This window comes from Stenella coeruleoalba (genome assembly GCF_951394435.1).
Source record: "Stenella coeruleoalba genome assembly, chromosome: 11".
Lineage (NCBI taxonomy): Eukaryota > Metazoa > Chordata > Mammalia > Artiodactyla > Delphinidae > Stenella > Stenella coeruleoalba.
The window spans coordinates 99,906,421-99,934,416 of NC_137157.1; the positions used below are offsets into that span (position 1 = coordinate 99,906,421).

Consider the following 27,996-nt stretch of genomic DNA (forward strand, 5'->3'; position numbering starts at 1 on the left):
TTTCCTCAGCTAGTATTATTAATTTATTTTTGTGTCGAACAACAGGCTGAACATTCTATACATTTTTTTGGTTTAATCTGTATGCGATACAGCGGCACTGGTTTGCTTTCTCCATCTTACTGATTAGGAAACCAAGGCTTAGAGAGGTAGTTACCCAAGAAGACACACTCATTCGTTCTCACGTGGGATTGACTGCAAAAGCCTTATGCTCCTAACTTTTTTTTTTTTTTTTTTTTTTTTTGCGTTACGCAGGCCTCTCACTGTTGTGGCCTCTCCCATTGCGGAGCACAGGCTCCGGACGCGCAGGCTCAGTGGCCATGGCTCACGGGCCCAGCCGCTCCACGGCATACGGGATCTTCCCAGACCGGGGCACGAACCCGCGTCCCCTGCATCAGCAGGTGGACTCTCAACCACTGCGCCACCAGGGAAGCCCTATGCTGCTAACTTTTAAGGGAAATTTGTGCTTCTAAACTCTTCTATTTAGGATATTTTCTTCAGTTTTCTCAGTCTTTATGGTCAGTATAGCATTATTTCAGGATTATTTAGTAATGCAGATGATGAGGAAACTGAGATTTTATAGTTATTTTTGATCACATGGTCCAGAGGTAGCTGGAAATTTGAGTAATCTTTAAGCCATAGTTCTTTAGCTGATGAGGTGAGAACATTTTGAACGTTTCTCCTGACTATTTATTCATACCACAAGTGCGTTTTTAGTGCATTCTGTTTGTTAGGGGTGGGACGTTGGTAAAGGGATGTCATGAAAGATGCTACACCATTACAGTATGTGGCAGCTCCTGGGTACATATCTGTGTTACAGGATGGAAGTAGCTGCTGTTTACAGCTATCTTGCACTGATGTCCTTACCAGCTGCAAGTATTTTGCATACAGTGAGCACACAAAAATGTTTGTTGAATGAATGAATATTATATTTGCAAGTAGAGATTTCATGCATATGAGAAAAATGCTTGTCTTCCTGCTGAAACAGAACAGTAAATTATAAGTTTATTTTTAGTGCTCCTTAAAAGTAATGTTAATTACAGTAAAATTTATTTCATACTTTCTCATGGGAAATTATTCACAAAAACTTTGTCCCTTATGCCTAAGGTTATTACAGTCAAAATACTTTAGATACATTCAACTTCTTAAAAAGTATTTTTTGTTTCATCAGTGATACTGAGATTACTGACTTCTTGTCAAATTTATACTTCCAAGAGTCTATATTTTAGTGTATAGCTAGCTACCTTGCTTAGGCAGTAGATATAATATAAAAACAGATATGATTTCTGTTAATTTGGCTTACATTTAGAATAAAAGAGTAAGGGCTCCCCTGGTGGCGCAGTGGTTGAGAGTCCGCCTGCCGATGCAGGGGACACGGGTTCGTGCCCCGGTCCGGGAAGATCCCACATGCCGCGGAGTGGCTGGGCCCGTGAGCCATGGCCGCTGAGCCTGCGCGTCCAGAGCCTGTGCTCCGCAACGGGAGAGGCCACAACGATGAGGCCCGCGTACCGAAAAAAAAAAAGAAGAAGAAAAGAGTAAAAATTCTTAGAAACAGTAGAAATATAAAGGAGATGTTTGATGTTAAACGTTTTCTAAGTTAAGATGAGAAAAATTTATGGGAGAGTGAGCGGCACCTATCGATTTATGGATTGCTCTGTCAGAGTAATTCAAATCTGATTACACATGTAGATTCTTACAGAATGAGATTTTATGCGTTCTTTATTTAGGTTATATACTTTTATCCATTTAGTTGATATGACATGTTGTAGGTAATATAACTTTGTAGGTGGAATCTTTTTTTTAGGTCAGTACCCCTAACTCCTCAAAATTACATAATTTTTAGAAAGCACATGTTTATAATGCCTTATAACACTAAAGTGGCTTTTTAAGAAGGACTTTATGTACACTTTCATTTGAGAATGAAAAAAACAATGAAAAAATAAATGTGCAGCTTTTGAGTTTAAATAGCAATAGTAGGAAGTTTCTTTTTTCTTTCTGTATTCCATCTACACTAATCCTGCTGTATGATTTGAAGTTTCTTATGACTTAATAAGATGAAAACTGCTTTAGTCATGTTCAGATGCTTACTACTGTCTCATAGTCATCTAAGTGAATTGGGATTTTTCTTCTTCCATTCCTTTTCTAACGGATTTCAAAAGTTTAGGGGAGACAATAAATGAAAACTGGAAATTTTGCTATTAGTTGAATAAGCTTTGTTTTTTTGGGGGGGGGGGTCAGCTAAGATTAGATGATGCAAAAAGATGAATTGTGTCCTGTCATAAAGTTAATGCTGTATATCTTGACGTGGATCTGTCAAAGACCCAGATCAGAGGTGGTGGTTTTATTTCTTTTTTCCTTATACTGCTTTTTCTTCTTCTCTAGATTGGTCAGGTGAAGCAGGAGCTGTCCAGAAAGGACACAGAACTACTAGCCCTACAGACAAAGCTAGAAACACTCACCAACCAGTTCTCAGACAGCAAGCAACACATTGAAGTGCTGAAGGAGTCCTTGACTGCTAAGGAGCAGAGGGCTGCCATCCTGCAGACCGAGGTAAAAGGAGTTGTGGGATTTGCACGGAGCCCATTCCTTGGCACCTTTTCTTGTGTATTACCTGTGCACTTCTTGTTGTGTTGAGATACGGGAGCTATGAATAATATTATGATGGATTCTTTAGCGATGTGGTCAGTTATAGTACTAAACTATAGCCATCTTGTTTCTATTGTTCTTGTATCTAACAAATTAAACCAGTGCAGTTAATATATGTTTTTGATACTTCAGACTTTGACTAAGTCTGTGCTTCTAAGTAGACTTTAAACTAATGATATGAAATGAAAAGACAGTTGTAAAAGCATTTGTCCTCACCCGTGGTAAATCTTTCAGTCATGAATGGGAGTGAGCTTGGTCAGCCTGTGTTGGGTTAGTAAGTGTCCTTAATTTTTGGTATTATGAATAGCTTTAAGTAAGCAAACTGTGGAATCTAGAAATGTTTGAGATAAATCTTGTTTTGAACTGCAGATTATTAGACACGTGCCTTCATGTCCTGTTTGAAAATAAAGTTAGCATTTTTAGAAATATTAGAAGATTATCTAGTCTGCCAGCCTTGATTAGAGGTAGGAACACACTAAATAATTCCAGACAGATGAGAATCTATCATATTTGCAATGAGAAGGAATTGATGATGCTATTTGGATTTGCTGTCTTAAGGAAAATATTTTCTAAAGATCTCAGTGAAATAGAGCATTTAGGTAGGAATAGGTAAGCAGTTCTGCTGTATAGAAGAAAAATAAAGCATATAGTATGGATTAATTTTTTCTTTTCTTTTAAAGAACAAGATAATAGGTAAATAAAGGCATAGTGTAATGAAAAAAGGAATGGGTAGTAAAAAGAATGCATAAAAACATCTCAGACCCAGAAGTTCAGAATCTTCAAGCGAGGAGGAAAGGGAAAATGACCAAAATGTTTCATATAGTATTTTATTTTTTTACAGTTTGGGATTTTGTTGAAAATGAGAGATTTGGATGATACATTTATAATCTTCCTTACAAATTATACTTTTTCTATTTTGATCACGTTTCATCTTATCGTGATACCTCAGAGGGCTATTTTGGGATAAATAAGGCTCTGGCCTCACAGTTACCGAGTGAACTTCAGTTTTACCACTTGCTACCAGGTGCAGGGTCCTGGGCACATTACTTAAGTTCATTGCGCCTTGTTTTACATCTGTAAGATGAAGAGGAGTTCCTGCCTCATTAGGTTGTTAGCATTAAACGAATTTATTCACTCCTAGTGCCTGGCACATAGTAAGGTCTTTGTCAGTTGTTGGCATCATTCTAATTCTTGTAATACTATCAGCTAATACATGTAAACTGTTAAAACAGTAAGAGATTCTTACTGCTTTTCTTTTCATTGGCATAAACTTTATGTAGAAGGTCTGCTATGTAATGTTTTTATCAAGCTAAATTAAGGTTTATTCAGGGAGTTGCAAATATAAAATTATCTGAAGAATGTTGCCTGCAAATGTATTAACTTGTGGCTTTACTAGAGTTTCTCACATCGGTGCCTGGTGTGCATGCAGTACTACAAAAGGGTCAAAAGAGGGCACCAGTGTTTTGGAGGTGAGCCCGTTGCCAAGTTTGCTGCTGTGATAGTTTTGGATGGAGGTGGCAGGTGTGGGAACCAGGGGACCAGGCAGTTGGTTAATGATAATGCAAACACTTAAAAGCTTGTCACAGTCTAATAGATGACTTCTTCCCCTTGGCAATCCATCCTTCTCTTTGTACCACCCTCTGAAATAGTGTTCTTATTAGCTAGGTCTCACACAGATGGGCTTGTGATTGGTTTCTTGTACCACAGAGAACAAAGACTGTATTTGTGGTCATTCTTGGATGGTTTTTATATTTGTTTTTAGGACTAACTGAGTTTCAGTAATTACCCTTGTAAGTTTTTAGGACAACTGCTCCAATATAAGGGTCTCATTCTAAAAGATAACAGTAGGAAAGCTAACTTCCTTTGAATTGGGGGTGACTCTATGAATGTTATGTGCCTGTCTATCAGGATCTGCTTTTTCTTCTTAAATTACTCTGGGGACACTTGGCAAGGCTCACTTTCTCCAAAGCAGCTTTCTCCTGTTGGATCCCATAAAAGACAGTTCGAACCAGCTCTCTGAAAGTTCTCACCTTTTTCTATAATTGCTATATTTCTATTCCTATAATTGCTCTTTTTTTAAAAAAATAAATTTATTTTATTTATTTATTTTTGGCTGCATTAGGTCTTCGTTGCTGCACGCGGGCCTTCTCTAGTTGGCGGCGAGCGGAGGCTACTCTTTGTTGTGGTGCACGGGCTTCTCACTGCAGTGGCTTCTCTTGTTTCAGAGCACAGGCTCTAGGCTTGCAGGCTTCAGTAGTTGTGGCACGTGGGCTCATTAGTTGTGGCTCACAGGCTCTAGAATGCAGGCTCAGTAGTTGTGGCACACGGGCTTAGTTGCTCCGCGGCGTGTGGGATCTTCCCGGACCAGGGCTTGATCCTGTGTCCGCTGCATTGGCAGGCGGATTCTTAACCACTGCGCCACCAGGGAAGCCCCCTATAATTGCTCTTAATTGGTCTCATCCTCCTCTCTGAAGCTACCCTAGACTTTCATCCAGCTCTCAAATCACTAAATTAAGCACATATGAAAAAGAACATGGATTCAGGAGTTGTTTTTTTTTTTTTAATTTTAAAATTCTTTAAGGAAAAACAGGATGTGGGAAAAGGCCTGTTTTTTTTCCTGTTCAGGGTCCATGGTATGAGGTCCTTTCGTGTTGGGCAGTATACAGTATCTATGGAATTGCTCCTGTTTTATGAACATCTCCTTTAATCTGTTGACCTTCACAGAGGTAGTCTGAATTTAGTAGCACTGTGGTCAAAGCATGGGCTTTGGAGTCAGACCTAGGCTTGAAATAGCCTTCTACATTTATTAGTTATGTGACCTTGGATGAGTTATTTTACCTCTGTAATCCTCCATTTTCTCATCTGTCACTGAGAATAATAATAATACCAACTTCCTAAGGTTAGAATAGATGTTTAATGTGGCTAGAATAGAGTTTTTAATTATGAAGTTCTTATCTGAATTTGGAGGTGAATATTAAATATCAATGGGTTTAAAATACCGCCACTGGTTTTTTTAGATGATAACTTTGTAGCCCCCCTCCCTTTGTACAGATAAACTGTGCACTGTTGAATGACACATCTCTGCCTGTGGCCTTTTGCAAGTTTCTCTGAGCTCTTCAACCTTTTGTTGGAATGTCAAACAGAACTCAGTGCAGTTTGTTGAAATAGCCTTTTAAAAAAGTCTGCTTGTGTACACTCTCAGTCTCATGACCCAACGCCCTTCATTCGTCCTCCTTTCTGGATGGGAACAGTAGGAGATGTGTTGATAGGAAATTATACTTAGTGATCTTGGGCAAGTCACTTAGTTTTGGCTTTGATTTCCTCAGTTTTAAAATTAGGAGTAGTTTAGATTATTTAATTTTTTAAAAATTTATGGGGACTTCCCTGGTGGCGCAGTGGTTAAGAATCCGCCTGCCAAATCAGGGGACACAGGTTCGAGCCCTGGTCTAGGAAGATCCCACATGCCGCAGAGCAGCTAAACCCGTGCGCCACAGCTACTGAGCCTGTGCTCTAGAGCCTGCGAGCCACAGCTACTGAGCCCATGTGCCACAACTACTGAAGCCCGTGCGCCTAGAGCCCATGCTTTGCAACAAGAGAAGCCACCGCAATGAGAAGCCCGCGTACCGCAACTAAGAGTAACGCCAGCTCACCATAACTAAAAAAAGCCCACACGCAGCAACGAAGACCCAACAGAGCCAAATAAATAAATACATAAATTTTTAAAAAAATTTATGAAATACAGGAAAAATGCAGAAAATAATATAATAGACAGTACTCAGATTTAACTTACATTTATGTTTGACCACATTAGGTGATCTTTAAAGGTCCTTAAAAAGGAAAGATTTTTTTAAAAAAAACTCATTCTAAACTAGATATTCAGTGAAAGCAGAAACTTTTGTTAGAATCTCAGGTTTTTAGAACTGGTTGGGGCTAGGAACAGGCTAGGAATAAATATTCGGAAGCTGTCATTATGGGGGTAGTGGCTAAAGCCTTAGGGATGAATTGGTTTCTCCAGAGGAAGGTTGTATAGAGTGAGATGTAAAGAGGGGGAAATGACAGAGGATCCAGTGAAGAAAACTGAAGAGGTGTGGTCAGAGAGTTAGAAAGGCAGTGAGTCATATAATTGCAAAAGAGGAATTATAGGAAACATGCCATTGTTACTGGCATGCAGTTACTAGTGCTAATGTGCTCTTAGGTAGATCTGTTTATTGATGTAAAACAAAAGAAGGTTAAGGTGGGTTGAGATAACGAATACTTTTGTGATCAGAGGTAAAAGGCCAAAACAGCAATGTAGCCATTTTTCTGTTCATGTCATTGGTAGAGAAAGTCTTGTGGAGGAAAAACCTTCTGATTTTGTTGAAGTTGGCATAACCTGTTTGCCACAGACCTTGGTGCTTGGCAAGCTGGTTAGATGCTGTGCCTCCAGCTCAGTTGATGTGAATAAGCAAAGTCTTATTCCTCCTGCCAAGAATGGTGTTAGGGTGATGACTGTGTGTCCTACTAGTCTCTGAGGGGTTTTCCTGAATACGTTTTTTGTGGTTTGCAAAATACGGACCTCACACAAAATTATACTCTGAATTTAGTTCACACCAAACCAAAAGATCAGTGTAGAATTCAGAGCAGTTAATCTAGTAGTAGCAAAGTGGTTTTTGTGGTTATTTTTATCTCAGATCTCCAGACCAGCCCATTTAAATTCTGCATTGCATGAAAAAGCAGACCAAGAAAAAGTGTACACAGGTGATTTGAATTGAAAAGATCACTTAGTAGGGCTTCCCTGGTGGCACAGTGGTTAAGAATCCGCCTGCCAATGCAGGGGACATGGGTTCGAGGCCTGGTCCGGGAAGATCCCACATGCCACGGAGCAACTAAGCCCATGGGCCACAATTACTGAGCCTGCGCTCTAGAGCCCACGAGCCACAAGTACTGAAGCCCACGCACCTAGAGCCCGAGCTGCACAACGAAGAGTAGCCCCCGCTTGACGCGACTAGAGAAAGCCGCACAGCAACAAAGACCCGATGCAGCCAAAAGTAAATAATAAATAAATTTATATAAAAAAAGAAAAGATCACTTAGTAATTAGGCTGTGGGCTTGGGTAGTTTCTGTGGCTAATATTTGTGATATGAAATATTTTTAATGTCAACACCTGCATTTCCCACTGCAATAACACCAAAGGTTTGTATGTTTATAACAAGAGTTTTTATTCTTTACCTTTTTCAGTCATCAATTCTTGTGGGTCTCATACCTGACATTCCCTCGAATCGGCATGCGGGTATTTATGAGTGGTTGGTGCAGGCCCATTTCCAGGTCACTTAGCAGAGTCAGGGATCTAACGTAAAAGTGCAGCTGGGGCATCTGGGTACTTTTGGTAAGGAAGCAACAAATATGAGGCCTCACAGTTATCCTGAGACATTGGTCCCATCAGAATGAGCAACATTTAGAAGCGATGAGGGACGCTTTCCTGCTGTATTCTGATTCCTGACCCACAGATGGAAAGCCTTTCATTTTTCTGAAATTAATGCTGAGAAGAACTGAGAGACAAGGCAGTTCAGGCTTATCTACAGGTTTAAATGTCTGGGCTTTTGACTTCTGCAATAAGAATTTAATAGTGTATTTCAGGGGTATTGGGTAAAATGTTTTTAAGGTGAGTTGCTTTGTTTTTTTTGCTTGTGGTTATTGGAATATATAGAATACATATCAGAGGTGGAATATATAGTATACAGAATACAAATTAGAATGTAGGAATTAGGTAGAAATGACTTGGCATGAGATTTATTTATTTTTAGATTTCTGGCATGTGTACTTTCTAAGACTTTGACCTCTTTAACTGTGCAGCGGGTCAGAGGGTTCAAGGAGCTCCCTCTTGACTTGCCCTGACTGATGGATGCCCTGTAATGGGTTCACTAATAGGAACCACATCTGTTACTGTCAGATGGGACTAGTAGCCATGTAGGCGGGCTGGAGCTGAGCCTCAACAAACGCCAGGTGGATAAGGGTCAGTGAGTTCTTCTGGCATCTCGACAGCCTGGTCGTTGAATTTCCTATTCACAAGCATCTTCACTCTGTGGTGGCAGCTCTCTTCTCCCTGTTGAATAAATATTCAGTCTGTTCTGACATTTCCCTTCTGGACCTTTTTTCCTTCTTTGCATAGTGGAGTGTTTCTGATTTTAATAGGTAGATGAAGGAAAACTGGGGGTAACTTAAGGAATTTTGTCACCTTGCACTTTAGAAAGGACCACTGGAGAACTCAGTGGTGATCATGTATTCCATCTTCGTTCTGCATTGGATTTGGATTCTTGCTGTGAGCTCTCTAGTGCTGACTTCAGGCGCCAGAACTGGAAATTTGTAAAGTAACATCTTTTGGATTCTCTGGGCTTGGCTTATTGTAGTTCTACTGTTTGTCAGTAAAACACTTTTTTTTTTTTTGTCACTGCTGAATAATCTTTTCTTTTTCCTCATCTTTGAGGAAAAATTTAAGTAGGTTGGCTGTCTTTACACATGTCAAGTTTCCATTTCATATACTATTCATGGGAAGAACTCATTTAGCTCTTCTTCAGTTGCTCTCATTGGCCGTTTGTAATTTTCAGCATACAGAGCCTATGCATGCTTCGTTAGATTTATACCTGTTAGGTATTTAATTTTTTTGCAGTGACTGTAAGTGGCCATACATTTGGAAACTTGAAGTTCAGTACTGCGTCGTATTTAATTTTGACCAGCTGACAAAATATCAACATTTTAAAAAGCTAGCGCAGGGACTTCCCTGGTGGCGCAGTGGTTAAGAATCCGCCTGCCGATACAGGGGACATGGGTTCGAGCCCTGGTCCGGGAAGATCCCACATGCCGCGGAGCAACAAAGTCCGTGCACCACAACTACTGAGCCTGCGCTCTAGAGCTCGCGAGCCACAGCTCCTGAGCCTGCGTGCCACAACTGCTGAATCCCGTGCGCCTGGAGCCCGTGCTCTGCAACAAGAGAAGCCACTACAATGAAAAGCCCGCACACTGCAACGAAGAGTAGCCCCTGCTCGCCGTAACTAGAGAAAGCCCATGCACAACAGTGAAGACCCAACACAGCCAAAAATAAAAATAAATAAAATAAAATAAATTAAAAAATTAAAAAGCTAGTATAAATATGCCTCTATTTTCCTTAGTAGTATTTTTACTAAGAACCATTTCAGGCACTTAAAATATAGGTAAAATACTAAAACATTTTAATATGGTAAATGACGTGTAGGAGTTTTTAATTTTAACGTAGTTGGCCTTACCAGTATTTTTTCTTTATGATGTATCCTTTCTGGGTCTTAAAAAAAAAAAAAATCCTTCCATGCTGCCCTGTCTTAAAAGATACTTAAAAAGTATCTTTCTTTCTAAAAGTTTTAAAGATTTGCGTTTTATATATAAAGCTTTGATTCATCGAGAATTCATTTTTGTGTATGATGTGAGTCAGGGTTCTTCCCTCCTCCCTCAGCATGGGTAGCCAGTTGTCTAAAAACAGTTTATCGGATACTCTGTCCTTTCCTCACTGGTTACAGTGTCACCTCTGTTTATACGTGTATGGGTCACTACATGGTGTGAGTGTGTGTGTCTGGGCTCGCATTTCTGTGGCAAACGTCTGTTGGTTTATTCCTGTTCTAATACCGTGCTTTCTAATTTTGCTTACTTTAAAAAATCAAATTTATTGACATCCAATAAACTGCATATATTCAAAATGTACAATTTGGTAAGTTTTGACACACACCTCTGAAACCAATGGCACAGTCAAGATAAAGAACACTGTCCCCAGAGTTTTCTTGTACCTCTTTGTAACCCCTTTCTTCTGCCTCTCCCTGATATTCTTCACTCCTGCCCACTTCCTCCCTCATATCCAGGCAACCCTTGGTCTGCTTTCTGTTACTGAAATTAGTTTGCATTTTGTAGAATTTTACATATATGAAATCTTACAGAATTAGTGGTTAAGAGCTTAGGATCTGAAGACAGACCATTTAATCTTAAATCCATGCTCTATCACTTATTTTTAGCTTTGAGATCTTCGGTCTGCTTTCTTCTCAAAGTACCAGTTTTGCCGGTTACCATGGGAAATTGAAATTTTCCACAGGGAAAATACAAGGGAAGGAAATACGATGCTTGAGAATAGAATTCTGAGGACTTTTGATATACTGTGTATGTGGTTGGCAAGCATATGCATGACCACGTGCAGGAAGGTTCAGAAGTCTGAGGGTAGAATGAAGAAAACTGTTTAATACAGAAGTAACGGTTTGTAAAAATAAACATGACTGGAAAAAAAAAGATGATGTGAGGCTGTATTTGAAATGATTGTTCAGGCTGGGAGAAAAACAAAACCAGAATGGAGGTGAATAACAAAAAGTTAGGGATGATAGATCAGAGGTTATACTTTGGACAAAGAGTAGATTTAGTAGGCATAGAAGAAAGGAAAGAACCGTGTTTCAGAAATAAGATTTTCAGAGTTTGAAAGTTCTTAGGTGGACCTTTCCAGAACGTAATAAGGTTTACCCTGTATCATTAATTAAAGTAGAATAGAGGAAAATTAGAGGTGCAAGAATGTTTATTGAGGGGGCAGTGGAACTTGTGCTGACGAAGTATAAATGGGACCTGAAAAGACGGCTTCCCCAATTTCTGGCTTGGTGAGACTGGTGGCATTGAAGTGGTTGAGAGAAATACAGTTTAGCAGAATGAAATGTTGTTTATTTACATGTTTTTCCTCTCCAGCATGGTCCAACGTAATTTGTAAGTACATGATGGCTTATCTATATCGGTCTCAAATGAGACTGGTCTCCTAGGAAATTTTCCACAATACTTAGTGAGCAGTAAGTGCCACTGAACATACAGTACTGGTTCTCAGATACCTTATTGTTTTGATATAATATAGTTTCAATATGTTATTGATGTAATAATACAGTTATGATATAATGTAATAATAATATTTCCTGATGCTTTGGTATTCTCTCTGTGAGTCATTACCCATATTACCTATTTTTTAAATTAATTAATTAATTAATTGTTGGGCTGTGTTGGGTCTTTGTTGCTGCACGTGGGCTTTCTCTAGTTGTGGCGAGTGGGGGCTACTTTGTTGTGGTGCACAGGCTTCTTATTGCAGTGGCTTCTTGTTGCGGACGACGGGCTCTAGGCACACAGGCTTCAGTAGTTGTGGCACACAGGCTCAGTAGCTGTGGCTTGCAGGCTCTAGAGCGCAGGCTCAGTAGTTGTAGCACACGGGCTTAGTTGCTCTGCGGCATGTGGGAATTTCCTGGACCAGGGCTCGAGCCCATGTCCCCTGCATTGGCAGGCAGATTCTTAACCACTGTGCCACCAGGGAAGTCTGACCTATTTTTTCTTTGTGGGTTATTCTACATTCAGACAGGAAAAATAATATAGTACAAGTTCAAGTTTAAAGATATTTTGTAGAAACATACTTGTTATCTTAGATGTGCGCTGTCAGTGTGGTAGCCACCAGCCACACGTGGCTGTTGAGCACTTGAAACATGGCAAGTCCAAATTGAGATGTGACACAAGTGTCAATTACAGTATGCATTGGGCTTTGAAGACTTAGTACAAAACAAATGTAAAATAGCTTATTAATAGTTTTTTATATAGACTATAGGTTTGAAATGACAATAATGTGTATATATATTAGATTAAGTAAAATATATTATTAAAATTAATTTTACCTCTTCCTTTATCACTTTTTAATATGGCTGCTAGAAAATTAAAAATTTCACAAGTGGCTTGCATGTATGACTCATGTTATATTTTTGTTGAACAGAAAGAAACCCACCTCCCTGTTTTTCTGTAATCAAATGTGTAACTATTTGCTGAATTATAAATCCTTAGTGGGAAAGCAAAAAAACAAAAGAATTTGGTGTGTGAGTATGTTTAATGAAATTTGCTGTGACTAGATTTTAAAATAAGTACAAAATGCCAATGGCATTCTTTATAGAACTAGAATAATTCTAAAGTTTGTATGGAAACGCAGAAGGCCCTAAATAGCCAAACAGTCTTGAGAGAAGAACAAAGCTGGAGGTATCATGCTGCCTGATTTCAAACTATATTATAAAGCCATAGTAATCAAAACAGTATGGTACTGGCACAAAAATGGATACTTGGATCAATGGCATATAATAGAGAGCCCAGAAACGCATCCACATTTCTATGGGCAATTAATCTATGACAAAGGGCCAAGAATATACAGTGGGGAAAAGACAGCTTCTTCAACAAACGGTGTTGGGAAAACTGGGCGGCTACATGAAAAATAATGAAACTGGACTGCTCTCTCACACCATGCACAAAAACAAGTTCAAAATGGATTAAAAGGACTTTCTTGGTGGCACAGTGGTTAAGAATCCACCTGCCAATGCAGGGGACACGGGTTTGAGCCTTGGTCCAGGAAGATCCCACATGCCACAGAGCAGCTAAGCCTGTGTACCACAACTACTGAGCCTGCGCTCTAGAGCCCACGTGCCACAACTGCTGAAGCCTGTGTGCCTAGAGCGCGTGCTCCACAACGAGAGAAGCTACCACAATAAGAAACCCGCACACCACAACAAAGAGTAGCCCTCGCTCGCCGCAACTAGAGAAAGCCCACGGGCAGCAACGAAGACCCAACGCAGTCAAAAATAAATAAATTAATTAAAAAAAATAACTGAAAAACCAAAATGGATTAAAGACTTAAATGTGAGACCTGAAACCATAAAACTTCTAGAAGAAAATATAGGCAGTACCCTCTTCAACATCGGTCTTAGTAATTTTTTTTGGATATGTCTCCTCAGGCAAGGGAAGCAGGCAAAACTAAACAAGTGGGACCACATCAAACTACAAAGTTTTTGCACAGCAAAGGAAACTATTAACAAAACAAAAAGACCACCTACTGAATTGGAGAAGATATTTGCAGATAATATATTCAGTAAGGGGTTAACATCCAAAATATACAAAGAACTCATACAGTTCAACATAAAAAAAAAAAAAAACTTGATTAAAGAATGGACAGAGGATCTGAGTAGACATTTTTCCAAAGAAGACACACAGGTGGCCAACAGGCACATGAAAAGATGCTCAACATCACTAATCATCAGGGAAATGCAAATCAAAACTACAATGAGATATCACCTCACACCTGTCAGAGTGGCTATTATCCAAAAGACCACAAATAACAAGTGTTGGTGAGCCTGTGGTCTGTGGAGAGAAGGGAACCCTTGTGCACTGTTGGTAGGAATGTGAGTTGGTGCAGCCACTATGGAAAACAGTATGGAGATTCCTCAAAAAATTAAAAGTAGAACTGCTGTATGATCCAGCAGTTCACTCTGGGGTATTTATCTGAAGAAAACAAAAACACTAATTATAAGAGATACATACACCCCTATGTTCATTACAGCATTAATGAACCAAGATATGGAAGCAACCTAAGTGTCCATCAGTGGATGAATGGATAAAGAAGATGTTGTCTGTGTCTGTGTATATTATTATTCAGCCATGAGAAAGAAGGAAATCCTGCTGTTTGTGACAACATGGATGGGCCTTGAGGACATTGTGCTAAGTGAAGTAAGCCAGACAGAGAAAGCCAAATACTGTGTGATTTCGCATATATGTGGGATCTAAAAAAGCAAATGAACAAACATAGCAAAACTGAAACAGAATTATAGATATAGAGAACAAACAGGTAGTTGCCAGAGGAGAGGAGGATGGGGAGAGAAAAGAAATAGGTGAGGGAGATTAAGAGGGACAGACTTACAGTTACAAAATAAATGAGTCAAGGGGATGGAATGTACAGTGTGGGGAATACAGTCAGTAACTGTGGAATATTATTGTGTGGTGACGTATTGTAATAGACTTTTTGAGATGTATAGTAACATCAACTTACACTGCTGTGTTTCAGGAAGTAACATAGGGCTGTAGGTCAGTTATACTTAAAAAACAAACAAACAGACTCAGAACAAGTGACCAGATATGTGGTTACCAGAGGTGAGGAATCAGGGGAGGGAAGATTGGATGAAGACAGTCAAAAGGTACAAACGCCCAGATATCAGGTAAATAAGCACTAGGGGGCTTCCCTCGTGGCGCAGTGGTTGAGAGTCCGCCTGCCAATGCAGGGGACACGGGTTCATGCCCCGGTCTGGGAGGATCCCGCGTGCCGCGGAGCGGCCGGGCCCGTGAGCCGTGGCCGCTGAGCCTGCACATCCGGAGCCTGTGCTCCACGACGACGGGGAGGCCACAGCAGCGAGAGGCTCGCATACCGCACACACACACACACACAAAAGTACTAGGGGTGCGGTGCACAACAGGAGAAAGATAATAAGCACGGCTGTGTGTTGTATGTGAAAGTCATTAAGGGAGAAAATCCTAAGAGTTCTCGTCATGAGGAAAAGGTTGTTTTCTATTTCTTTAATTTTGTATCTGTATGAGACAATGTATGTTCACAAAACTTTCTGTGATAATCACTTCATGATGCATGGAAGTCAAGTAATTACGCTGTACACTTTAAACTTACACAGTGCTGTATGTCAGCTATATCTCAAAACTGGAAGAAAAAATAAGTACTTATATTAGATTTCTGATTATTTTAAAGTTATATCTAATGGATGGTATTAAACTTTGGTGATAAAGGTACCTGGATACCAAGCTTTAGCTGACTAGTCTTGACATCTGAAAGTAGACCTTGCTTTGCCTTACAGATCTCTAAGTGCATTATGGGATTGTCAGCTGCAGCTAGATTGTATTCTCTGATACAGCAGGTGTCATGTTTGGTGACGCTTACTGTTTTCTTTCTAATTTTGGATTTTCTAAAGTAGTGTAGCATCACTTGGGAACTTGTTAGAAATACTGATTCTTGAGCCCCAACCCTGCCAAATTAGAAACTTGTGGCTTGGCCTGGCATTCTGTTTAAATCCTCCATGTGATTCTAAAATTTGAGAAACATAATAGATTATACCACTTTATAGACGTAGCAAAGCTCAACCCCTTTATGTAAATTCTCCAATTTTGCCCCCTTTATTCAGATCTATTTATTTTGATTACACCTTAATTTAACGGATGTAAATTTTATTTTATTATGGAAGTGCTCACAAAATTTTAGGGTTTCATGTCTAAATAGTCACAGTTGTATTTAGAGTGGTATTTTATTTGATTCTAATGAAAGTTTACTATAAAAGTATCATTTAGGCAACTGTACTCATCTGTTTGGAAGGAATTACGTTCCTTTTCAATTAATCATTTGTAAAAATGTTATATTAGGTGGATGCTCTGCGGTTGCGTTTGGAAGAGAAGGAAACCATGCTGAATAAGAAGACAAAACAAATCCAGGACATGGCTGAGGAGAAGGGGACACAAGCTGGAGAGATCCATGACCTCAAGGACATGCTGGATGTGAAGGAGCGGAAAGTTAATGTCCTTCAGAAGAAGGTGAGGTGTAGGTGTTCTGAGCCCAGGGCCCCGCATCAGACCCACGTCCTCATTCCTACCACTGAGTTGTACCTAAGTGCTGTCAGAGTTTCTCTCTCATTCCTCTGTTTATATTTTTGCAGGTCGTAATTGAAACCATTGCTGCAGGTGGTAGATTGTGAAAACTGTTCTGTACGTTCAGTTTTCAAACTTTTGAAGTAAACACTGTTTGATATCTTCAGTAGTATTTTCCATGCTGCTGTCTCTGAAGAGGGCCTTGTGAATTGCCAGAGTATTTGCATGGGCATTCTTCTGCCTCTCCGAATCTTCTGTCTCGTACGGCAGCTGTAGGACCATGAATTAGTGTAGCACGTGGGCCGGGATTCTTGCAAGACTGCAATTTTGAATAGAAACACATGCTACTATAATGACATCTAATCTACATACGTCAAGGAAAGGAAGACTTTCTTTCCTATTTTACCTTAATCATAACTGGAAAGAGGCTAACACTGTAATAAATAAGGAAAGTACTAATAATTGTCTTCCCCTCCCCCTTTTAGCTAAATTAAAGGGTACCTTTGAGATAATAGTTATAGTAGACACTGGTATTTATTGTTCTTCTCCACTGAGGGGATAGATCAGAAATATTTGACATTGTCCCAGTTTATTTTTAACCTCTAACAATAGCCCAGGAATAAAACTCTCTTTGCTAAACCTCAAATTCAGCTTTTCTTTTGTGTACAGAGGACCATGTTCAATAGTTGTCCTCTATTAATTTGGTTTTCATTTGCTTTCAATGAGTAAACATAAAAATTTGATCACTCTAGGTAAGTGACTGTAGTATCTTGTTAGTGGATGCTACTTTGTTTTACATTTTTATACATATGTTCTTCTCACCTTATCCCCCCCACTGCTCACTTCCCCTTACCGGTTTCTTGTATACACTTCCAGGCACAGTTTACATATACACAGGCAGATACGTATTCTGTTTTTTTCTGTTTACCTCTTTCTGTGTTCTTCCATGAACATTTTATGCACAGTCCATATAAAGCAAAAATGTTTCTCTAAACACAGATGTTACCATTCCTTTATTTCCCTTTGCTTTCCTTTTTTTCCCATTAATGTATTTTGAAACTTCTTCCGGGGCTTCTTCATTGTTACCAACAGCACTGTGCGGATGTGCTGTGGTTTATTACAAGGTTTCCACTGGTGGACAGTCTGCTTAAAGTTTCTGCTGTTATGTAAAATGATGCTGCGTTTTAAAAATGGGCATGTTTGGTTTATTCATAAGTGAAGTATATTTCTAGGTAAATTACTTAAAGTAGCATTGCTGGGTGAAAGGATGTGCGTTCGTGTGTTGGTGGATTTTGCCAAGTCACAAGTACATTGGTTAGAACCCAAAGGTTGTTTGAAAGTAATGCACATCTTATTTTTAACTAGATAAACATTAAAAAAAGTTTTTCATTACTGTGAACAGGGGTTTGAAGTTAGAAATAACACCTCATCATCCTGGAATAATCATAGTTTGTAAAAATAGAGTGGCAGCACTTACGTTAGCCCCTTTATATCTGTAATCTTGTTTAATCCTTGCAACTTTCTGCTAGTGGATTTTAGATCTTGATTGCTCTGTTATAATCAGTGGCTAAATTTTTAGGCCATGACACATAATAAGAAATATATTTTACATTAATCTGTATTAATGTATGGTATACATGCTTAGAGATACAGCTAAAACAGAATTTTCACAAAATATACTCTGAACTATCTTCTCCCATTTCTTAAAGGAAATAGAAAAGTGTTAGTCCTGATCCATTAAGTTATTTCAGTACTCACTAATAAAACACTTTTACACCTTGGTATCCGTTCTCGCATGCTCCCCTTTCCTGCCCCCAAAACAAAAACAAGCCCCAAACCAACAAAGTCCCAGACATATTACATAATAAGGGAGGTTCAAATCTGTACAAATCGGTTTAGCTAAAAAAGTGGTAGCTTCAGGTTTTGTCACAAGGTTGGTCTTATTCCAAAATGCAGCTTTTCCCATGACAACAACTTCCCTGTTGGGAGGATTAGACAGTGGTATGTGTTCAGGCTTTGTGACACTACAGGACATCGTATAAACATAACACGTATTATGCTTTGTCTAGTCTCTTTGCCTTTCGCTGTGGAAGGCCAGTGGAGTAGGCTCTAGAGGGCCGGTAATTGTGCTCTTTTTAGTACACTAGCTGCCTCACTAATTTGTCATGTTATAGACTTTGATTCGTCTTAAAACAGTTATCAAATAGGTAGCACAGTTACTTTCAAAACTGGTTTAGATTATTACTGCTTCTTTTAAGATAATGCCTCTAGAACTGTCATTTTCAGTGCTTAGAGCCTTTATTTTCTGCCTGCTTATTTTGTTGTAGAAGTTACTGTACTAACATCATGAGACTCAACGTTCGTGATGTGTTTCCTGGACCATTGTTTGCTGATAAAATAGAAATAACTTTAATTTTTGGATCCACAAAAAATAAACAAAAAGACACAGTAAGTTTAGAGGCAGTTAAAGGTTCTCAAGAGAGCTATAATTATTCGTATTACGGCTTTCCTTTCTTGAGGTGCAGACATCCTCTTGCTCCAGGATTCTATGAGCAAAAGCTTGATTTTCAGGTGGTTGACAGAGGGGAGCTGGCTGAGTGCGAGACTGGGGGTTGAGGGAGTAGAGTGAACTCTGACGAGCTGGGCTGTGGTGATATGGTGGCTTCAGGAGGCCGTGTGAAAGGTGATGAGCCACACGGACAGGATGTAGAAGGCACCATCTGTGGAGTAGATCATGTAGGAGATCTGGGAGAAGAGCGACAGGATGGAGATGAAACGGCCCAGACGATGGTGGCTGTGGAGGCCGCGTATCTGGCGTTCATTGTACTACAGGTACCCGTCCACAGCAGTGATGCAGAGATGCACACAGCACGTGATTCCAGAGGACAGCCAGATGTCACATAGGATTTGGCCAAAGTTCCAGGTGTGGGTGATGGTATATGTGATGCAGATGGCTATGACCAAGATGAAAGCCAAGAAGATTGGTCTTGGCCAGGGAGCCAGTGAGATAGTTGGTTGGCGCGTGGAGCTTCCTGGTAAGGAAGACAGTGAGAAGCACAAAGGCTTTGGTGAAGACTTTGGTCCATGTGATGATGGAAAGGACCTCAGCAAGAGAGATCTTGAGTTCCTGGAAGGTCCCAGATCCCAAGCCTCTGGGGTTTCTGCAGCATTCAGGGTCTCTTAGAGGCCCCCAGGAAGAGGCCTTCTGCTGACGGGTTTGGAGGGGGCATTCTAGGTGGCTCTCTCCGTACTCATAGCTCCTTCTTCCACAGTTGTCTTCCCCACAGAACAAGGGCATCCTTCCATTTCACACTGGAGGGCGACATATATCACATGAATAGACACAGTGAAAAGACCCCAGGTCTTACTTGTATTAAGAACACGGAGGTGACTCAGCTATAATCAAAGGTTGTTCTAACTCAGACGAATCCCCAGGTTTCTCACTCTTCTGGAACTCTGGTAGACACATGCTGAATTTGTTAGATAATCATCAGGTTACCCACCAGTGTGGACAGAGCTCTACAGGTCTTGCTTTTGGCCTTTGGGCTCTTTCCAAAGGCTTGAGGCTCTTACTGTTTGATGATGTATTCAGAATTTCCTCCACTCTTTTCTGTTCTGAGAAGATTCTGGATTTCAGGTTGTCTCCTGGGAACTTTTAAAGCTAGAGCACCAGCCGATTAAGAGAAGCAGTTCAGTCAACAGCCCACAGTTTTGCCTGGTTAATCTTGACACATAATGAGGTACTTGTTTTGGTTCCTTTTCCACTGATCATTTCTGAGCCGGGAGAGAGAAATGTTCCAGTTACCAAGACTTGAAGAATGCGTGAGTGTGGAGAACACAAACAAATGGCTCGCTGTGAGTTCCCCAAGAGGAGCATGGGACCAGCAGCCCCTCCCTGGCCACACGAGTGCTCTGTGTGCTGTGGTGCGGCCCTTCCCCCTTCCTCCTTGCTTGTCACCTGGTTTTGTCCCACGTTAACTACAACCCCCAGCCGAGCACCTTCCGCTGGGCTCTTCCCTTCCCTATGCCTTTGAGATACCCTCTATTGCTTTCTTCTTCTTCTTCTTCTTAAATTAACAGGCTTTATTTTTAGGGCATTTTCCCATTTATTTCCTGCCCACAGTTTCCCCTTATTAACGTCTTGCATTGGTGTGGTACATTTGTTAAAATTGATGAACCGATATTGGTACATTATTATTAACTGAAGTCTGTAGCTTACGGTAGGTTTCACTCTTTGTCTTGTACAGTTCTGTGGGTTTTGCCGAATGTATAATGACATGGATCCACCATTACAGAGTCATACAGAGTATCGTCACTGCCCTAAAGATCTCTGTGTTCTACCTGTTCACCTCTCTCCCAGCTCGCTACCACGGATGTTTTTACTGGTTATAGTTTTGCCTTTTCCAGAATGTCATGTATTTGGAATCATACGGTATGCACCCTTTCCAGGACTTGTTTCTTTTACTTACTATATGCATTTAAAATTCCTCCATTTCATTTCATGGCTTGATAACTCACTTCTTTTTATCGCTGAATAATATTCTGCTGTCTGATGTACTACAGTTTGTTTATGTAATTACCTGCAGAAGGACATCTTGGTTGCTTCCAATTTTTATCAATTATGAATAAAGCTGCTATAAATAAACATTCACATACAGGTTTTTGTGTGGGCACAAGTTTTTAACTCATTTGGGTAAATACCTAGGAGCATGATGGCTGGATATATGGTTAGACTATGTTTAGCTTGTAGAAACTTCCCCTATATTGCTTTTTGTTTGTTCGTTTGTTTTTGACTGCGTCAGGTCTTAGTTGCAGCATAGGGGACCTTTTGTCGTGGCTCACAAGCTTTTTGTTGCGGTGCGCGGGCTTCCCTCTAGTTGTGGCATGTGGGTTTTCTCTCTCTAGTTGTGGCGCATGGGCTCCAGAGCACATGGGCTCTGTAGTTCACAGCACACGGGCTCTCTAATTGAGGCGCGTGGGCTTAGTTGCCCCCTGGCATGTGGGATCTTATTCCCCTGACCAGGGATTGAACCCGTGTACCCTGCACTGGAAGGCGGATTCTTAACCTGTGGACCACCAGGGAAGTCCCTATATTGCTTTTTTTTTTTTTTTTTAAATAAATGTTAGATTTTTATTTTATTTTATTTTATTTTTGCGGTACGCGGGCCTTTCACTGTTGTGGCCTCTCCTGTTGCGGAGCACAGGCTCGGGACGCGCAGGCTCAGCGGCCATGGCTCACGGACCCAGCCGTTCCGCGGCATGTGGGATCTTCCCGGACCGGGGCACGAACCCGTGTCCCCTGCATCGTCAGGCGGACTCTCAACCACTGCGCCACCGGGGAAGCCCGCTTATATTGCTTTTTAATTGGGAACTTTGAAACACATTAGCTTTGCAAAACTTGTTACACACTTGAGTACTCTTTTTTTTTCTTGGTCAATGTGTATAAATGTTTTGGCTTGCTGTAAATCCCTGGGTTATTCCCACTGTAGATTGTTGCTGTAACTTTGCTACTAACTTCTAGTGTGCCCACAATTATTTTTTTAATAGAAAAAATAATCCTGAAGTATACTTTGGGGGAGAGAGTTGTACAATCATTGTAAAAGTTTAGCCTCTGAAACTTTTTTGGTCTAATTTTTATGCATAATGTAGAATCACTAGTATATTTGAAATATATTCGTTTTGAAATATTTGAAATATTGAGTAAATGTACTCAACTGTTTTAAAATCTAGATTTTAATGCACTGAGAAGGGGGTCAAAGGGTGCAAACTTGCAGTTATAAAATAAATAAGTCCTGGTGATGTTACGTATGGCATGGTGACTAAATATAGCTAACAGTACTGTACTGCATGTTTGAAAGTTGCTAAGAGAGTAGATCTTAGAAGTTCTCACCACAGGAAAAGAAATTTCATAACGATGTATGGTAACAGATGTTAACTAGACTTAATTGTGGTGATATTTTGCAGTATATACAAATACTGAATCATTATGTTGTACACCTGAAACTACACAATGTTACATGTCAGTTATACCTCAGTTAAAGAAAAGACGCTAAGAAATGACAATGTGGATTAAAAAATTAGCTAGTTTTAAATTATGAAAGTAATATATGTTCAAAGTAAAAAAAAATTCAAGAAGTGCAAAAACATATGAAATGAACTTATCTTTTCTCATCCTTTGACCCTCTCAGTGCAGCTCCTTAGAGATGTAACTTGTTAATAGTTATTGGTATACTCTTCTATAAAATATCTGTGCATATATAGGCATACGTATATTACACACCTTTTTTAAAACAGACAAGTGGGATCATACTTTTTTTTTTTTTTTTTTTTTTTTTTGGTACACGGGCCTCTCACTGTTGTGGCCTCTCCCATTGCAGAGCACAGGCTCCGGACGCTCAGGCTCAGCGGCCATGGCTCACGGGCCCAGCTGCTCCGCGGCATGTGGGATCTTCCCGGGCCGGGGCACGAACCCGCGCCCCCTGCATCGGCAGGCGGACTCTCAACAACTGCGCCACCAGGGAAGCCCGATCATACTTTTTTATTTGTTTAAAAATAAACATATTTTTGTGTCTTTTTATATGTAGCTTTATCTCATTGTTTTTAACGTCTGCATGGTTTTCGGTGTCTCACTTGCACCATAATTAACTGATGTCCTATAGCTGTATAAGTAGATATTTATAGGGTTTTTTTCTTGTTTATATATTTGTTATAGTAGCATAACAATTAATGACATAAACATACCTCATTCATGAATTGATATTGTACGCATCTAAAAAAATGGATGGATGCCCAGTTCTCTAAAAGGCTTGTGTTTTTATATATTAAGATGAGTTTCTGCACAGCTTCATCAGACGTTTGTTGCCAAACCTTTAAAAATTTCCACTGACCTCGTAGATAATTTAAAAATATCTTCTTTCTTCTTTCCTTCCTTCCTTCCTCTCTCTCTCTCCCCCCGCCCCCCCATTTATTTATTTATTTATGGCTGCGTTGGGTCTTTGTTGCTGTGCTTGGGTTTTCTCTAGTTGCAGCGCGTGGGTTTTCTCTAGTTGCAGCGAGCAGGGGCTACTCTTTGTTGCGGTGCACAGGCTTCTCATTGCGGTGGCTTCTCTTGTTGCGGAGCACAGGCTCTAGGCGCGCAGCCTCAGTAGTTGTGGCTTGTGGGCTCTAGAGCGCAGGCTCAGTCGTTGTGGCACACAGGCCTAGTTGCTCTGCGGCATGTGGGATCTTCCCAGAACAGGGCTCGAACCCATGTCTCCTGCATTGGCAGGTGGATTCTTAAACACTGCGCCACCAGGGAAGTTCCAAAAATATCTACTTTCTTGCTTAGTATTTATTTAAATTTGAGTGCATGTTGAGCATTTTTTCATAGGGTTTTCTTCGTTTTGAAGCTACATATTCATGTCATTTCTACATTTTTCTATTAGATGGTTTATTTTTTTCCCTTATTGATTTATAGGGGTTCCCTAGTAAGTGCATTGGCCTCTTTCCTCATGTTTTACAAATATATTTTCTTGTTTGTCATTTTCTTTTTTACTTCCTTTATGGTATTTGTTTTAGAATTTATGTGTCAAATTTAGTTGTCCTTTCCTCTGTGTCCTCTCAGTTTTCGGTCATGCTCAGAAAGTCCTTATGCCCACCAAGGTTTTTAAGTAATTCACGCATGCTTTCTTCTGGTACATTTAAATTTTTTTTTTCTTTATACCTAAAAATTGTTTTATAAAATTTATATATTGGCTTTAATGATTCAGCTTTTTCTTCTTATATGTGGCCAGTCATCATTATAATATTTATTAAATAATCTACCTTTTTCCTCCTGATTTGAAATGCCAAAAATAAATTGTTTAAATCTGGGCCTGTTTCTGGTCTGTTTCGTTTATCTGCCTCTGTTTCTTTGACTGCTTTTTATGAAAAATACTTAGTTTGTTTATAAACCCCCTTCCTGATTTTTGTTGGTAAGCTTTGTTGTCTTTTGCTGAGTCCGCAATACTTTTCATATTTACATTGTGTTGGTTTTTGAAGGGGAAAAAGTCTTTTCTGTAATCGTGACTCAGATTGTTTAGCCTTTATTTCTGTGTTTAAGTGAATTTAATGTTTACCACTGTTTGTAGCACCATGGCTTACCTGTTCCCAAGGTTTACATTTCATTTAGTTCTTGGTTCCGCAAGAACTCCTTTGAACACTTTTTCAAGAGTGGTCCTGGGTGCTTGCTTGTTTGTTTTTTTTTTTTAAGTGTACCTTTTTATTTAAGATTTTTTTTTTTGATGTGGACCATTTTTAAAGTCTTTATTGAATTTGTTACAGTATTGCTTCTGTTTGATGTTTTGGTTTTTTTGGCCGTGAGGCATGTGGGATTTTAGCTCTCTGACCAGGGATTGAACCTGTACCTCCTGCATTGGAAAGCATAGTCTTAACCACTGGACAACCAGGGAAGTCCGCTGGGTGCTTGCTTGTTGACCATGCATTTATATTATCTTTTTACATTTTATAATTTAGTTATTTGTGAGATTCAAAAAGCATAGAGAATAATATAATAATTAATAGTAGTTACTCAACTTGGGAAGTAAAATTTCAAACAGAGTCAAAGTTCTTTGGCATGTCTTTTCTTGAGAGTATTCCCCTCCATTCTCTCCCAGAAATAAACGCTTGCTTTGGTGTTTATGCATGCACCCGTATCTTAGGTCAGGATGCGTGTTTTTGTACAACCTGTGTATGTGTTAATAAAACTTATATAAGAGGAAACACACATGGCAAATAAATATGAAAAGTTATGTACCCTCACTGTAATCAGTGGAATGTAAAATAAGACCAGATTAAGAAACCATTTTATACTCACTGTTGTAAGCTGTGTTGGCAAAAGTTAAGTCTCACAGTATCAGGTGTTGGTAAATATGGCAACTGAATTTCTCACACAGTGCTGTTGGGTTTTTAAATAGGTACAACTATTTTGGAAAGCGCTTACTAAACATAAGGGTACCCTGCCAGATACATACACTTTAGATGAACTCCAGGATGTATGTAAGAACGCTCATAGTAACCTTGTTTGCATTAAGGAAAAAACCAAAACAGAACTGAGGAAGCACTTTGCATATGTTTATTGACAGAATGATTGAGTTAGTAATTTGTGGTATAGTCACACAGTGGAATATATTATTCTTTTCGTTTTAGGGCAAGGGAATATTTAGGATAAAAATTCAGCAAAGTTATTTCTTCTGGAGGTAGGGAAGGGAAGAGGGTTGGGATAAGGAAGAGTATATGAGTATCTTTAGGTAATTCTCATTCTTACAATGGGTAATGCGTTTGTGTGTAATTTAACATACTTCATAACATATAGGTATATATTTATATTTGAAATATATTTAAAATACCTGGAGGCAGATTTACTTCTGTTTAATTTGCATTGCTGGTACATGGGTGCTTATTATATACTTTATATGTTTCCTTTTGTTTGAATATGAATAATAAAAATGCCTAGAAAAAACCTTCTCTGTACCTACATATCTATCTTCATTGAGAAAGAATTTTTCCTATGTTTTACTTTAAATTTATTCCTAATTTTATAATTGTGAAATTAGAACCACCTTTCTCTAGAAGTTTATTTGTATATTTTGAAACAATGTCTGGTGCAGATGTAGAGTCTCATTTGATAAAGCCCAGCTGTTTGTTTGATTAAAATTTCCTACAGAGTCTGGCAAATGGATTTATTCAGCTTATGGTCAGATATGTCCAATTAAGATGAATGAATGGCTTGGACAGTTTTGACCCTCTTTCCTTGAACCAGAATTTGGCTACTTATTGTGTTTGCTGGTTAAGATTAACTTGGGCCGTACTGAACAAGTGTAATCCTCCTTCAACGGGATGATTTTTAGATATTGGGAGCCTATATTTGACAGCCCCCATCATTCTTACTTGCGCTGATTAAGGTTTCTGACGGCAGTTGTTTTTCTACACTCCTTTTTCCTCCATGCTTGTACTCTTTGGATTTCTGAATCTAGTTGCAAGAGAGATGATTAGAAGGTGATTAATGTTCTGTTCTTGGCCCTCCCTGAAATGTGGTATTGGGAAAACTCACTAACCCTCAGTTTCCTCATCTGTAGACAGGGTATAATAGTTACTTTGGGGGGGGTTGTTAAATGATGTAATGTGTATAAAAGCACCTTGGAACCCATGAAGTGTTATATACCATGCATATATTAATAGGTGTTAATATTGTTTATTCTTATTACATTTTACTTTGCTAAATTCAGCCAATGATTCTAATCTTTGAGAATCTTTTGAAACTTGATTTATTTAGTCTGTTTATCTCCTTCAGTTTTATGCCTTCAACCCTTATGAATATATTCTTTTTTTAAAAAAAGTAAATTTATTTATTTATTTTTGGCTGTGTTGGGTCTCTGTTGCTCCGTGTGGGCTTTCTCTAGTTGCGGCGCACGGGGGCTACTCTTTGTTGCTGTGCACAGGCTTCTCATTGCGGTGGCTTCTCTTGTTGTGGAGCATGGGCTCTAGGCGCAATGGCTTCAGTAGTTGTGGCATGCGGGCTTTAGTAGTTGCAGCATGCGGGCTCAGTAGTTGTGGCTCGCAGGCTGTAGAGCGCGGGCTCAGTAGTTGTGGCTTGCGGGCTCTAGAGTGCAGGCTCAGTAGTTGTGGCGCACAGGCTTAGTTGCTCCGCGGCATGTGGGATCTTCCCGGACCAGGGCTCAAACCCGTGTCCCCTGCATTAGCAGGTGGATTCTTAACCACTGCACCACCAGGGATGCCCATGAATATATTCTTTATGCATCCATGTAGGTGATAAAATGTTGCATAGGCCCAGAAAAGACTTTTGTGGTATATTGTAAGAAAACTCTATCAGATTGATATGTTTATCCAAACAATTCTTAGACCTCCTTTTGTTGTCTGTAGGAATTTTTTTTTTTTTTTTTTTTTTGGTAATCCCAGTTTGTTGGCAGGTCTAATTTATTTTTTATTTTTAAAAAATTTTTATTTTATATTGGAGTATAGTTGATTTACAATGTTGTGTTAGTTTCAGGTGTACAGCAAAGTGATTCAGTTATACATTTACATGTAACTATTCTTTTTCAAGTTCTTTTCCCATTTTGGTTGTTACAGAATATCGAGCAGTTCCCTGTGCTATACAGTGCAGTTCCTTTGTAAATCCGTTTTCTCCTCTGTTCTTCATCCAGAAGAAATCTGTCTTGAAAGTCTGAGTCCATTGGACTCATTGTCATTCTGTATAATTCCTTCTTGGAGTGATGTGAGCCACTTGATCATGTGCATGTTGGCCTAGCTTTCTAAGCAGTGTGTCTATTTGTATACACTGGAATCTTCTTGGCTTCTCTCCTTTCCCCCCTTACTGAGTACATTTATAGTTTCACAGTCACTTTATGTTCCTGTGGGCGTCCCAGTCTTCCCAGGCGTCCTCAGCTGTCTCATTCATGCAGTCAACATTGCCTTCTGCTGTGCACCTGGCACTGTGCTAAGTACACAGACAGGATCGTTTCTGCTCTCAGAGTCTCAGGGTTGTAGCAGTTAAAGAAGTTAACATACAAGTGGTGTACAGTGGGCACAAAGCAAGACATTCCAGATTCGACCTGTGTGAAAGGAGTCTAAGAGAGGTCTTAGCAGTCGAGTCTTGAAAGGTGTGTGAAAGTTTGCTAGACAGATGGGGAAGGGGTAAGACGTCCCAAGCTGAGAGAGCGGTGTGAATGAAAAAGGGGAATAGTGTCCTTTCCAGAGGGTCACGCCCTGGAATTTCACCTCTGGACTTCATACATTTGTAATACGGATTCCTAAAAATTTCTGGTAGAGCTCTGTCTCTCACTGCCTTTTCTTTCTTATTATGATCTCTCATATTACCTGGTCTCTGGGAAAATTATTCCCATTTCTTACATAATGAGA

At 39.7% G+C, this 27,996-nt stretch overlaps 1 protein-coding gene across 12 annotated transcripts in view; it reads left to right on the plus strand.

Moving 5' to 3' along the window:
* ERC1 (ELKS/RAB6-interacting/CAST family member 1) overlaps positions 1–27,996 on the plus strand; it is a 399,110-nt gene that overhangs the window by 103,828 nt on the left and 267,286 nt on the right. For all 12 annotated transcript variants that reach the window (XM_079937377.1, XM_079937384.1, XM_079937381.1 and 9 more), the window contains 2 exons: positions 2,380–2,547; positions 15,880–16,047. In XM_079937377.1, the coding sequence (XP_079793503.1) occupies positions 2,380–2,547; positions 15,880–16,047 (336 nt within the window). The remainder of the gene's footprint in view (positions 1–2,379; positions 2,548–15,879; positions 16,048–27,996) is intronic.